We start from the raw sequence: 14,510 nt of genomic DNA, 5'->3' as shown, positions 1-14,510 counted from the left end.
TGGTGGATCGGCTCCTGGATCAGCTGGACTGTCCCCTCCCTCGTGCTGGCTCTGTGGGGCTGTGTCCCCTTGTGTTGGCTCTGTGGGGCTGTGTCCCCTTGTGCTGGCTCTGTGGGGCCGTGTCCCATCCTGTGCTGGCTCTGTGGGGCTGTCCCCTCCCTTGTGCTGGCTCTGTGGGGCTGTCCCCTCCTGTGCTGGCTCTGTGGGGCTGTACCCTCCCTTGTGCTGGCTCTGTGGGACTGTGTCCCCTTGTGCTGGCTCTGTGGGGCTGTCCCCTCCCTTGTGCTGGCTCTGTGGGGCTGTGACCCCTCCCGTGCTGGGGTTTCTGTGCCCCCCAGGCTGTGCAGGACCTGCGGTGTCACCGGAGCTCTGGGGACAGAGGGTGCTGGCATCTCCAGGGCAGAGCAGCCCTGGGGGTGAGCAGGGTGACACTCTGGGTTTGTCACCCCAAACAGGGACAGGGCTGGGGGTGTCCCTGTCCCTGCAGGGCAGGTGGGGCCAGGTGAGCTCCACTGTCCCTCCCACGCTCCCGTTCTGTGTCTGCCACCCCTGCTGGCAGCCACTGAGTGTCCCTTGGAGAGCAGGGCCACCGTGCTGTCACCCTGGCACGGTGTCACCCCAACACAGTGTCACCCTGGCACTGTGTCACCCTGACACAGTGTCACCCTGACATGTCACCCCAACACAGTGTCACACTGGCCCGGTGTCACACTGGCACAGTGTCACCCCGGCACAGTGTCACCCTGATGCGGTGTCACCCTGGCACGGTGTCACCCTGATGTGGTGTCACCTCAACAAAGTGTCACCCTGGCACAGTGTCACCCTGGCACGGTGTCACCCTGAAGCAGTGTCACCCTGGCCCGGTGTCACCCTGATGTGGTGTCACCCCGACACAGTGTCACCCTGGCACGGTGTCACCCTGGCATGGTGTCACCCTGACATGTCACCCCAACACAGTGTCACACTGGCCCGGTGTCACCCTGTCACGGTGTCACCCTGGCACAGTGTCACCCTGGTGTGGTGTCACCCCAGCATGGTGTCATCCTGACGTTGTGTCACCCTGTCACGGTGTCACCCCGACACAGTGTCACCCTGACGTGGTGTCACCCCTGCACAGTGTCACCCTGGCCTGGTGTCACCCCGGCACGGTGTCACCCTGGCCCAGTGTCACCCTGACACAGTGTCACCCTGACACAGTGTCACACTGGCCCGGTGTCACCCTGATGTGGTGTCACCCCGACACCATGTCACCCTGACATGGTGTCAACCTGACGTGGTGTCACCCCAACACAGTGTCACCCCGGCACAGTGTCGCCCTGACACGGTGTCACCCTGGCCTGGTGTCACCCCGACACAGTGTCACCCTGTCACAGTGTCACCCCAACACAGTGTCCCCCTGACATGTCACCCCGACACAGTGTCACCCTGTCACGGTGTCACCCTGGCACAGTGTCACCCTGTCACGGTGTCACCCCAACACAGTGTCACCCCGGCACAGTGTCGCCCTGACACGGTGTCACCCTGGCCTGGTGTCACCCCGACACAGTGTCACCCTGTCACGGTGTCACCCCAACACAGTGTCACCCTGACATGTCACCCCGACACAGTGTCACCCCAACACAGTGTCACCCTGACACAGTGTCACCCTGTCACGGTGTCACCCCAACACAGTGTCACCCTGACATGTCACCCTGGCCCGGTGTCACCCTGCTGCCCTTGCTGCCTGGCTGCAGGTGCCCCGGTGCCCCAGGAGCCGGAGCAGGGCGCTGGCCGCAGGGTGAGGCGCAGCCCCTCTGTGTCCCAGCAGAGCTTCTCATTTTGAACTGACTGCCTTCCTTTGAGCATTCCCCACCTGGAGCTCCTCGGGACGAGGGAAACGCGCCGCAGCTCCTGCCCGAGCAGCTCTGGGCGATGCTTTGTGCCTTATTATGGTTATTTATTTTGATGTCCATTTCGGTTCTGTGGCACAGGGAGATCATTAACCTCTCCTGCAGTAAAGAGAACTCTCCGTGTTGTTTTCAAAGCCATTAAAGCTTTGAAAATGCCTCTTCCTTATTTATCTTTTTTTTTTTTTTTTTAACTGAAGAACCTCCAGGGCTGCACAACAAACTGCTGACACAGGCTGCTGAAGGGAGGGAGCACAGACCCTCCCGCTGGGTGCCAGGGGTGGCAGGCTGAGCTGGGAGCCTGGAGGGAGTTTTTGGCTGCTCAGAAACACCCCTGGGGTGCTGGGCAGGTCCTGGTGGTGCTGAGGGAGGAGGAGAGGCTCCCAGGAGGGGTGGGAGATGCCACCTGGGGTCTCCAGGGACACGTGTCCCTCTTTGGGCTGGTCTGAGAGTGCCACAGTGAGTTCCCTGCTCCTCCACCAAAGCCCTAAAATCCCCCATGGGCTGCTGGCACTCGGGGTGCTGCTGTTCCCTGCTCTGGGGGCTCCTTCCCCCCGTGCCTTGGAGAGAGCCAGGAGCCTCCTGTGCAGATTGCTGCCCTCACAGGTCCCTTAATAATCTATTTTTGGGCACTTAACATCTATGGATGGCCCCTGGTGCCACGGGCAGGTGCTGTGCTGTGGGGCTGGGCAGGAGCTCTGTGTTCTGGGGCTGGGCACAGCTCAGCTCGCTGGCAGCCCTGACCAGCCAGGGGGGCTCATCTGGGCAGGGACAGAGCAGAAGCTGCGTGTCCCACCTGGGCAGGCCCTGCTGGAGGTGTGCACAGCCCTGGAGCTGCGTTCTGCTCGGGACCTGCAGGGATCCTGGCTGCAATCCTGCCTGCAGCAGGAGGGATGCTCACGTCCCACAGAGTCACCTTGTCCGCACCCAGGAGAAGCTGAAATCAGATGTTCCCCACCTCCAGGCAGGCACAGGCTACTCCAGCGTGGTGGCTGCTGCTGGTAAAGCCTTTGTAGGTGTCCCAGTTTTTGGAAGCACGTCGTGCTGCCCTCGTGGCTGGGGAAGGGAGGCTGCAGACGTGATGGGGTGCTGGTGGATCTGTGGTGCTCTCTGCCCTGTCTGTGCCTCTCAGAACCAAGAAGATGCCCTTCATTAAGCTCTTCTTGAAGTGCCATCACAGAGAGAAAAGCATCTCTGGGTTAAAAAAAAAGCAGCAATTCCTTGTTGTTCCCTCCCCGGGCCCTGCAGGTGGGATGTGCTCCCCTGGAAAGCCAGGAGCTGCTTTTCCCGAGGGCTCTGGGGCTGCACGGAGCCGCTCCTGTGGCAGTGATGCCCCCCGGGGCAGGGGAGTGTTTGCTTTTCTGCCGCACACACTGTGACCTGAGGCAATTACAGAGAAAAAACAGAGAATTAGCTGCTGGTTTCACCTCCCCCAGGCAGCTGTGGCTCCAGTGCAGGCTCCTAGCACGCCCATCCCCATCCCAGGAGCTCTCTCCTGTGTTGAGTTCTGCCAGTTTGGGATGTTTTCACCCCACCACGGGCATCCTTGGCTGCAGAAGTGTTTCTGGCTGCAGAAGTGTTTGTTTCTGGCTGATGCACCGAGGCACCCTGGCTTTGCAGGGTCCCAGGCTGACCATGTGCCAGCAGAGTGACCCTGTTGGGAGCTCTCCATCTGTGGGGACAAGAGATTTGGCTCCATTTTCAGAGGTCTGGTTTATTATCTTACTATGTGTATTATATTAAATTACTACATAAAAAGCTATGCTAGTTTGGCTCCATTTTCAGAGGGCTGGTTTATTATCTTAGATGTGTATTATATTAAATTACTACATAAAAGCTATGCTAAAAGAACAGAGAGGAAAAGGTCATCAGGAGGCTAGAAAGAACAAGAACAGAGTGCATAACAAAATCCTGTGGCTGCTCACAGCCCCACAGGTGGCTGTGGTTGGCCATCAATTGAGAACAATCCACATGGAGCAGTGGAAGATGCACCTGTTGCATTCCACAGCAGCAGATAGTTATTGCTTACACTTCTTTCCTGAGGCTCCTCAGGAGAAAAATCCTGGCAAAAGGGTTTTTCAGAAAATACCACAGCTACATCACCCCGATTTCCCCCAGGAGCCTTCAGCCGCGGGAGCTGGGGCAGGCTGGGCTGGGGCTCACGGAGGGAAAGCACGGGAGCTGGAGATCAGAAGGGAAACTAGGCCAGAAAACGCAGCAGATAGCTGGCAAAAGGATGATCCAAGCAGCTTTGATGTGGATGTGCTCCCTGGAGAAGCTGTGCCAGTGTCGGGGGATGACAAACGAGGCGGGGAAGGCGCGGCGCTCCCGCAGCTGCAGCACCTGGGGAAGGCTGCAGCACCACCCCAATTAATCACCAGAAAAGGAATTGTCTTCCCCTCTCTCTGCTCCTCCTGGGCACCGTGAGCGAGCCAGGGAGGAGGAGGAGGAAAATCGCACTTTTGGGGAAGGTCATCCCCATCCCTGGTGGATGCAGGACAGCCCCGCTTGGCTGGCAGGTTTGTTGGGGAGAGCTGGACCTGCTCTGGGAGAGAGCAGCAAACCGGCTCTGGAATTGTCCCTGCAGCTGCTGCCAGAGCCAAGGGTGGCACAAACCAGCAGGGCAGGTTAAGAAAGAAATTTAAAAAAGAGGAAAAATCAAACCAGAGTTTTTACTGTTACCTCGTCCTCTTTTTTTTTTTTTTTTTTTTTTTTGAAGAGTTCCCTTGAAGCCTTGTCTATATAAATGTTGAATTATATGGTTCTTTGACTCTTTACTAGAAATTGCTCTGAATTACTTTTTTTTTTTATATAATCTGTTCCATTTCCAGCACTCTGCCATGTCTCGCAGAGGAATATCTGGAGCTGTTGACTGGCTCATTCTCCTGCTGCCAGGCAGCCTCTAATAAAGTTGCCCTCTGGTTCCACTGCAGGGCAGCAATCTGTAATGAAAATTTTATAGGAGTGCTTGGGAAATGGAGTTGGAATCTGGGTTTCAAGTACGATTTCATAAGACTCCAGAGATATATATATATATATACATACACATGCACCATGTTTGGGGATTTGGAAGTAGAAGGGATAGTTTCCCAGTTTCCCAACACTCATGTTTTCCTTAAACCCCTTCCCAATGGGATCAGTGGGAATGCTGGTGGTTCAGACCTCCCCCTTGGAGCCCTCCAGTGATGGTGTGAATTTGGGAACCAGAACTGCCCTGATGCTGTAAGCTGAATTTTTTGGACATGCACTCGTTGCTGCCATGGGATGTGGCTGGAGCTGGGGTCTTTAGAAGGGAAGCACCAGAGCTTGTCTCCTTCCCTCCTGTGTCCATGTTTAAATGTTCCTCATGGTGCTTTAGATGTTCCTCATGGTGCTTTAAATGTTCCTCATGGTGCTTTAAATGTTCCTCATGGTGCTTTAAATATTCCTCATGGTACCTTAAATGTTCCTCATGGAGTTTAAATGTTCCTCATGGAGTTTAAATGCTCCTCATGGTGCTTTAAACGTTCCTCGTGGTGCTTTGGGCACTGTCCATCAGTGGGGTCCTTCCTTGTCTCCTCTGTGTCTCCATGTGCTGGTTCCCTGGGATGTGCTGGTTCCCATCCAGGCAGGTTCCCTGGGATGTGGTCCCTGGTGGGATGGGGACATGGTGGGGCTCCCTGCCCTGGAGATGTCACTGGCTGCTGGTGCAGAGTGACCTGAGCTGGGACCTGAGCTGGGACCTGGGCTGGGACCTGGGCTGGGATCTGGGCTGGGATCTGGGCTGGGATCTAGGCAGTGACCTGGGCTGGGACCTGGGCTGGGACCTGGGCTGGGACCTGAGCAGTGCCCAGGCAGTGACCAGGCAGTGACCAGGCTGGGACCAGGCAGTGACCAGGCAGTGCCCTGGGCAAGGCAGTGACCTGGGCTGGGACCTGGGCTGGGACCTGAGCAGTGACCAGGCAGTGCCCAGGCAGTGACCAGGCAGTGACCAGGCTGGGACCAGGCAGTGACCAGGCAGTGCCCTGGGCAGTCTCTCCTTCCCAGCCACCCCTGTTTGAATTTGGCACATCCATGCTGCACACGCAGCACCAGCCCTCTCTGGGGCTGATCAATATTTAATGTGGAATTTACAAAGATTGACTTGAGGATGCGTTTAAAATCGGAGCTTTAGCCGTGGGTGGCAATTTCCCACTCGCAGCAGTGGAGTTTGGTTATTTAGAGAGATGGCATTTTGCACATTTAAAACAATCCTCAGGACTCGGGGCTTCTCTCCCCTAAACTGTTGACTTTCCAGTTGTTTTGTTTGTTGATGTTCAATATTAATCACCCTGGCTGCTGGCTCAGGCAGCTGCTGGTGATGGGGTGCAGCTCTTTTGGGGTTTGCTGCCTTACAGTGCTCCAGGAGCTGAAGTGTTTTGGAGAGGGAGATCTGTCCAGAGCATCCTGGCTGTCTCTGTGCTGGCCATGCCTGTGTGCTCAGGCTGGGACCAGCACCCTGCCCGTGCCCCTGCAGCCCAGCAGTGATGCAGAACTGTTTGGGGACATTGATACTGGAGCTGGAAGTGTTCCAGACCAGGCTGGATGGAGCTCTGGGCAGCCTGGCCTTGTGGGACCTGTCCCTGCCCATGGCAGGGAATGAGGTGACCTTTAAGGTCCCTCCCAACCCAAACCATTATTTGATATTCACAATGGGTGAGTTTCCAGGGAACTTGCAGACCCCCAGGCTGTGCCCCTTGCCTGCCTGGGGACCCTGCCATCCCCACCCTCAGGAGCCAGGCTGGCTCTCTGCTCCCTGCCCCAAATTCTGGCTGTCCTGCTCCTCTCCCAGGGCACCAGGCTGGGGTGGATGGATGGAATTGCTGATTGTGGTGGTGTGCTGGTGGCTCTGGCTGGGCTAGTGGGAGCTGACAGGTCTGCAGCAGCTGATCTGAGCTGCTCAGGCTGTGGGCTGGAGATGTAAACTGTGGGTCCATGGAAAATGAGTGCCAGAGTTCCCCTGCACTGTGTAAAAAACCACTGAGGCTTTCTCTTGGGGCAGCCACAGAAGTGACCCTCGATTCAGCCAGTCTCTGCAGTCCTTGAGAGGAGAAGGAAACTTGGCATTGCTCATATGGAGGGTAGAAAATATTTCCCTTCCTCCCCACTATCGAATTGTTCTACTAAGGCTTGGCTCAGTTTTAATTAAAAACCTTGAAAGCAGCTTGTTTCATGTATGGAGAAGGAGCACAACACACGGTGGTGACAGACTTGTTCATAAATACGAATTAATACATTAAAGGAAGAAAAAAGTGGGAATACTTTGCTAAACCCATGGGTGAGGTGTTGGTGAGGAACTGGGGTCGTTCCTGCAGGGCCACCATGGTGGGAATGGTTTTGGAGTGAAGGCATTGTTAATGAAAGGTGTTGGTGAGGAACTGGGGCACCTGGGGTCGTTCCTGCAGGGCCACCATGGTGGGAATGGTTTTGGAGTGAAGGCATTGTTAATGAGGATGGTAAGCAGGGAAGGTGCAGCATAGAAATGGTTTTGGAGTGAAGGCACTATTAATGAGGATGGTAAGCAGGGAAGGAATGGTTTTGGAGTGCAGGATTTATTAATGAGGATGGTAAACAGGGAAGGTGCAGCACAGGAATGGTTTTGGAGTGCAGGATTTATTAATTAGGATGGTAAGCAGGGAAGGAATGGTTTTGGGGTGAAGGATTTATTAATGAGGATGGTAAGCAGGGAAGGAATGGTTTTGGAGTGAAGGCATTATTAATGAGGATGGTAAGCAGGGAAGGAATGGTTTTGGGGTGAAGGCATTATCAATGAGGATGGTAAGCAGGGAAGGCACAGCACGCTCGTGTGCCTGGGCTGTGCCTGGCCAGCACATCCATCTGCTGCTGGTGTTCATCCATTTCTTTAAATGCCTCCAGGGGTGATGTCAGCCTGCCTGGCAGCTCTGTGCCATTTGAGAGAACCAAAACAAATGAACTCCAGAAAGTTCCCATCTGAAATGGTGCTGCTTCCCAGCTCCTGGCCCTGAGCGAGGGGAACTGCTCCTGGCTGACCCCAGGAGCCTGGGAGAGCTGTTCCTGCTGGTTGGACCTTGATGGGATGGAGCTGAGCTCCTGCTGCCAGCCCAGGGCACATGGCACGGCCTTGTGCCCACCGTGGGGGCCAGGATTGCTGCTTGTCCAGGAGAAATGCAAATATGGGACAATCAGCCTCGGCAGCAGCAAAGTGGGATGTGATGAAATCCAATCAGTTAATAACCCTTCACAGCACTGGGAGAATTGCAGATGAATGTGCTTTTCAATGACTTTTTTTTTTTTTTTCTTCCCCCTCACCAGAATTATTCCCCTTGTGGTTTTTTTTTCCTGAAAAAACCCCTATTTTGGTTTGTGCCTGGCAGAGAGGGCCACTGGGTTCAGGGTCCAGAGCCAGGGAGCCTCAGCAGAGCTCTGCCCTCGCATCCTCCAGCAGAGTTTTGGTGCAAAGGCAGCTCCCCCCTCCCTGGTGGTCCCGAAGGGGGTCCCGTGGGGCTCCCACCTGCACCCGGGGCTGCCCTGGCCCCCAGCACTGCAGGAGCACAGCAGCTCTGCAGACAGAGCTGATGAGCCCGAGGAAGAGGAGGCTGTGGGACCCGGATAGTAATCAAGGCTAATTTGTACATTTGCCATCCGGAGTAATTTCTTGCATTATTTTTTTTCCCCCCTCGCGGGGCGTGCTGGGGGAAGGGGGAGCAGGAGCTCTCCACCCTGCACGAACCCTGATCAGGGCTGGGGGGTGATCGATGTGCTCCTGCCGGGGAGGTGAGCCCTGGCAGCCCGGCAGGGGCAGATCCTGCCCTTCCAAAAGCTGCTGTCCCAGCCTGGCTCCAGGGGCTCAGCCTGCCGGCTCCCCTGCAATCCCCTGGCCAGGATGCAGGAGGAGGAAGGAGCATCTCCTGTCAGGTGTGGGTTTGTGTGCAGGTGCTGGATGCTCCCCTGCCGTGTGGAGCTGTGGTGCTGCCTGGAGGAAATACCACAGGCTGGGAAAAAAGATCTCACTTAAGTCTTTGCAAAGCCGCAGATAATGCACTGTGAGAGTGAACAAGCAGGATGAAAAATAATTGCACTCCTATTTTTTCTCCAGCTTTTCTTATCAACGACTTTATCACCTTTGGTTTTATTTTACACCTTATTTAGACTTTACTGTAATCCCAGCTATTTCACCATTGACACCTCCTTAATACCTTGTCTAACACCTCTGACACCTCTGGCTAATGCTCAGGCCCTGCTCCAGGAAGAGAAAAGAGCTGAAACGGAGAGAGGGAAAAATTATTTACTGCCCAGGCTGTGTGAATAATAACCTCTGAGGAGCAGGGGCACAGCCCTGCCTGTGCAGCTGAACCTTGCCGTGTGCCACATCCGTCTCCATCTGCCCCTTCCAGCCACGGACTGTCCCAGGGAAGGGCAGGGCAGAGGATTGATTGTTCCTGGGAAACTGCAGCCTAGAAAGGCTCAGCTTTGTGGGCTGAAGTGAATGAATTCCTCTCATTTGGACGCCCTGTGCCCAGCTCAGCCCTGTTTGGAATATTCCTGACCTGTGGGTGCTGCTGGTGTTTTTGCCAGCCTGAGCATCCCCTGCTGCTCCTTGGGTCTGCACAGGGCTGGGGCTTCACCCCTCCTGGCAGCCCTGAGCCTGCTTTTTGGGGCTAATTCTCCTTTGGTGGCCAGGGAAGATGCCCACCGTTCGTGGGGATTCCTCCTTTGCTGTATTGAGAGGTTTGTTAAACAGGTCTCAGCTGCTCCTGCTGGGCTGGAGATGGTAAAGGGGCTGCTGATGGGCTTGGCAGAGTCACAGAATCATGGAATGGTTTGGATGGGACCTTAAAGATCATCCATTTGTACCCCTCTGCATTGGCACCATGCCAGGGTGCTCCAGCCTTCCCTGTGCCAGGACCTCCCCACCCTCACAGGGAACAATTCTGCTTCATATCCGACCCACTGGTCTCCAAAAAGTTCTGCATTGGCAGGGTCACCTGCCACCATCCCAGGGTGGTCCAGCCTCCTCTGTGCCAGGACCTCCCCACCCTCACAGGGAACAATTCTGCTTCATATCCGACCCACTGGTCTCCAAAAAGTTTGTCTTTTCCTGGCCTGGAAGGAATCCCACTGAAGCCCAGTGCTGGGGATAAGGCAGCACTCTGGGGAGTTTTTCCTTTCCCCTTCTCCCCGAGCCCAAAGACCACGGCAGCATTACCTAGATTTAACTACCCATTACACAAACTATATCTCTAAAGCGAGCGATATGGCAGCTTTATTATAAGTTTATTACATGCTAATTCAAGCAAATAAATTTGCTCCAGCTGTGGAGCAAAGGAGATTAATAACCTCGAAGATCACTTCGCTGCTTTGATGAGTTTCTTGAACAGAGTGGAGTATATTTAGGAAGAGCAACTAGATTAGTCAAAAAACCCCTTTAATTATTAGTGACACTGTGCAAACTGCTTCCTACGAGTGGAATACCAACTACTTAACTCCCTGACCTTATTATTCAAATAAACACTCCTTATTACAGCGACATGACTCGCTCATCAGCACATCAGATCAGCTGCCTGGGCGGGGGTCTGGGGGTCCCCGCCGTGCCAGCCACCAGCTGGGCTCTGCCAGGGGTATCACCACCCAGAAGGGTTGGGAAGAGCACACATGGAGCAGGGAAAGGGCTTTGCTGGAATGTTCTTGGCTCCTTCCCCTGCTCAGGTGCCGGGTGTTGTTCTGCAGCTCGGTCGGATTTTGATTTTTCTGGAGCTGTTTCAGTCTGGGTGTCCCTTGGTGCTGCTGTTCTGATGTGTGGGGTGTGGAGCAGCCCTGGAGGGGGCTGGGGGGTTGTTCTTGCTGCCCTCGTGTTTAGTGGAATCTGGGGGAATTCTGCGTTTGCTAGTTTGTGTTTTTGGTGGGATGCTGGAGCTGGATGAGGAGTTTTCTGCCCCTTTCACAGATGAAAAGCAGGCCAAGAAGGGCTCATAGGATTATTACAGATGTAATGAAAACGTGTCTGGGTGTTTGCCAAAAAGCAAATAATTGTCAGAGAGACTTGCCAGTGCAAGGGGTTTTACCCTGGAAGTTTTTCTGGGAGGAAGAAGTTCCCTGGGGTGCTGCAGGATCTTGGAAATGGTGTTTGGAGGGGAGCAGAAAGTGAGAGCTGGGGGGACTTTGGGAACCCTTCCCTTCCCTTCCCTTCCCTTCCCTTCCCTTCCCTTCCCTTCCCTTCCCTTCCCGCCGGGGTCGGGGGATGCTCGGGGGTCTCGGAGCCCAGGGCTGTCTCTCTGTGGGTCCCCAGGCTCTGTCACCCGCCTGGGGGGACGCTGTGGGTCCAACCCTCTCGGAAAAGCAACAAATCCAGAATATTCTCCTGCTCCTTCCCGCTCCCCTGCCTCTCTCCTCTGCCTTCAAACAGTTTCTACTCTATGTAGAGCAAGCAGAAATGATGTGTTAAATACAGCCCGGGCTAAAGCTCTGAATCAAATCAATTCCTTTTTGATTCTCCAAGCTTTTGAATCCTCAGCCCCGCCGGAGGATTGTTAGCACAAGAATGGGGCTGGAGGAGCAATCCTTCCGCAGCGCTATTGACTCAATTATTTTGCCTCTTGATTTTGTATGAGCGGCCGGCGGATGCTCTGATTGCCGATGGCAGAGCATTGTTGGGGAGCCCCGGGCTGGGGCCGAGCCCCCCGGGTGGGCTCCGCACTGCGGTGACCTTGCGGTGTCCGCCCCGCTGCCGCTCCGTGGGGAGGTCGGGTTCGCACGGTGTCACGGCTGCCAACAGTGACAGCCCGGCCGCCTGTCCCGGGCTGAGCCGTGCCCCGGGGGGGTCCCGGGTGATGCTGAGCCCGGCCCGGGGCTGCAGCCCGCCGGGTGTTCGCCCCCTTGATCACCCCCCTGGGTGTTCACCTCCTTCAGCATCCCCCTGGGTGTTCATCCCCATCCCCCTGGGTGTTCATCCCCTTCCCCCTGGGTGTTCATTCCCTTCTGCATCCCCCTGGGTGTTCATCCCCATCCCCCCGGGTGTTCGCCCCCTTCCCCATCCCCCTGGATGTTCACCCCCTTGATCATCCCCCTGGGTGTTCATCCCCTTCCCCATCCCGCCGGGTGTTCATCCCCTTCCCCATTCCTTGGGGTGTTCACCCCCTTCTGCATCCCCCTGGGTGTTCATCCCCATCCCCCTGGGTGTTCACCCCTTCCCCATCCCCCTGGGTGTTCACCCCTTCCCCATCCCTCTGGGTGTTCACCCCTTCCCCAGCTCAGCTCAGGCTCCTTTCCTAACTCAGCCGCTGCTGGAGCAAGGCAGGACAGGGACAGGGACAGGGACAGGGACAGGGATGAGACCTGGCCTGGGCTCCACCTCCGGTCAGGAGGGTTGGGAGCTCACAGCCCAGCCAGGCTCACTTTGTCAATATCAAAAAAGAGGAATTCCCCACCCATCAAAAGGCTGTGGAAGGACGGATGGGAAGCACTTTGGATGTCTGGATGAAAGGGGCTGAGAGGAACAAACTGCTGCTTTGAAGAGGCAAAGCTCTGTATAAATCCCCAGCAGTTTTATTGGTGGCCAAAATGCATTGTAGGCTTAGAAAAGGCAAAACCGGGAACTTTCTCCTGCTTTTTATTCTTGCTGTTGTTTGTGTCACACCAGAGCCCGCGGTCTGTGGACGCAGGAGGTGGCAGGTCCCTGCTGGGTGTCACCAGGCCGTGCAGACACTGCCAGGGCTCGTTCTGCGCCTGCTCCCATCCCCGGGGCTGGCACGAGGTGGTTAATGCACGTTCCAGCCTCCACTGGCTCTTTAACTAGTTTTTAATCAGTAATTATTAACACAGGAGCAGTGCACGGGCTCCTGTCACCCGCTCCCGGGGCGAGTGCCACTCCAAGTGTCACAGCCACTGGCAGCAGCAGGCTGGGGCTGGGCACTGTCACACTGTCACTGTCACCGGGACCTCGGCTGGTCCCCGGGCTGCCAGAAATTCAGCAGAGGGTGGGAATGCGCCCAAGTTTCAGCAGCCCTGACCCCGTCAGGTTGAGTTGTTGGTGTTGGGGAGGTCAGGCTGGGGACCTGGGCTTGCTGCCACCGTGGGATGCGGTGGCTTTGGGGACAGGCTGGAAAGAGACTCGTTTCACAAGAGCGTGCAGTGACAGGACAAGAGGAATGTCTTCAAGCTGAAGGAAGGCAGATTTAATTTGGATATGGGGAAGAAATTCTTCCCTGTGAGGGTGGGGAAGCCCTGGCAGTGCCCAAGGCCAGGCTGGATGGCCAGGAGCAGCCTGGGACAGCGGGAAGCGTCCCTGCCCACGGCAGCGGGTGGAACGGGGTGATTTTAAAAGTCATTTCCAACCCAGACCATTGCAGGGCTCTCTGCTAGCTCCGTTTGCCCGCGGGAGCTGCTCCGTGCTAATTCCAGCCGTTGCCGTGGAGGTGAAGAGCAGGAAGGAGCCTTTGCCTGATGCACAAACAGAGTCAAGCAGCGGTGCCCTTTGCAGAGCGCTAATGAATTACAAGTGTCTCTCCTCACCCAGGCGCTGCCACCGCCTCGTGACCGGCTCAAAACTGCAGCCCTCGACACGCCGAGCTGCTGGGATTGCTCATTCCTGACGGGATCTGATATAACTGAAGGCAGAATGGTAAAGGGAGGGGGGTATTTTGGGGTGAGTTTCATCACCATCAGGGCTCCAGCGCTCTCAGGCTGGGTGGCATCCGGGCTCGTGCCACCACAGGGACTGGTACCCAGTGGAACAAATGAGTTTTAAAACCCCTCTATTTTATTATTCTGTATTAATAATGAGGCGGCCCTTGTAAATAGCCGTGAAAGGGAGCGCTTAAGCTCATAATTAATAAACGCTGGCTTGGTTTCTGCTGCAGCCTCCAGATGTGTGAGGGGGGATGCGCGGCTCTGCCGAAGAGCAGAGGGTGCTCAAGTCCTCCCAGCAGGTTAATAAATCCAATATTTACTGCGAGGTTTTGGGACAGCCAGGACCTGTGGCTGGGGGTCCTGGGGCAGGGCTGCAGGACGGGGGGCACAGGGTGGGATGTGGCAGGAGCTCCGTGCCCAAAGACCCCCACGTGGGTGACTCTGCACAACCCCAGTGGCCCCAGCTGCCTCCTGCAGCTCATCCTTACAGCTCGGCCATAAATGTTTATGACAGGAGGGAGAGGAAGTAAATCACATTTATCTCCCTTGTTTTCTTTATCGGGGCACTAATTTGACAGGGAAGGGAAATTTTTGCTTATTTTACAACTCCGATTTCGGCTGCAATTTGATTTCAGTAGCTGGGAGGCGAACACAATATCTTATTTTTGTTCCAGAGCTGGTATAAAAATTTACATTTTGACACCGACCCCCACTCCCATTGCAGTGCTGCTACCGCGGGCCCGCGGGCTTTGCACAAAACACATCACCCACATATAATACTCTCATAATTCACTAATGTTTGCTGAATGACAGGGTTAAGTGGCTGCTATTCCCGGCCTCCCACCACACTAATGTACTCCAGACCCGCGCTCCTTTTCTTCTGGATTGCAGTCAAATCGTTTCCTGCAGCCCTCGCAGTGGAAGCTCCTTCCACCCCGAACAAACACGACTTCCGAAATTATTTTCATTTGTTTTTCTAATCTAATTTTCCCCTCGGTG

General features: G+C 55.4%; 1 protein-coding gene across 1 annotated transcript in view; it reads left to right on the top strand.

Annotated features, from left to right (window-relative positions):
• Positions 1-13,644, top strand: part of MRPS23 (mitochondrial ribosomal protein S23) — a 28,969-nt gene extending 15,325 nt beyond the window's left edge. The window contains exon 5 of the mRNA XM_041482885.1: positions 13,399-13,644. Coding sequence (XP_041338819.1) covers positions 13,399-13,629 — 231 coding nt within the window. The 3' untranslated portion in view covers positions 13,630-13,644. The remainder of the gene's footprint in view (positions 1-13,398) is intronic.
• Positions 13,645-14,510: the final 866 nt, after the last annotated feature.

This window comes from Pyrgilauda ruficollis, unplaced genomic scaffold (genome assembly GCF_017590135.1).
Source record: "Pyrgilauda ruficollis isolate IOZ18807 unplaced genomic scaffold, ASM1759013v1 scaffold59, whole genome shotgun sequence".
Classification (NCBI taxonomy): Eukaryota; Metazoa; Chordata; class Aves; order Passeriformes; family Passeridae; genus Pyrgilauda; species Pyrgilauda ruficollis.
The sequence above is the reverse complement of the archived record's forward strand: the minus strand, read 5'-3'. Positions and strand labels throughout refer to the sequence as shown.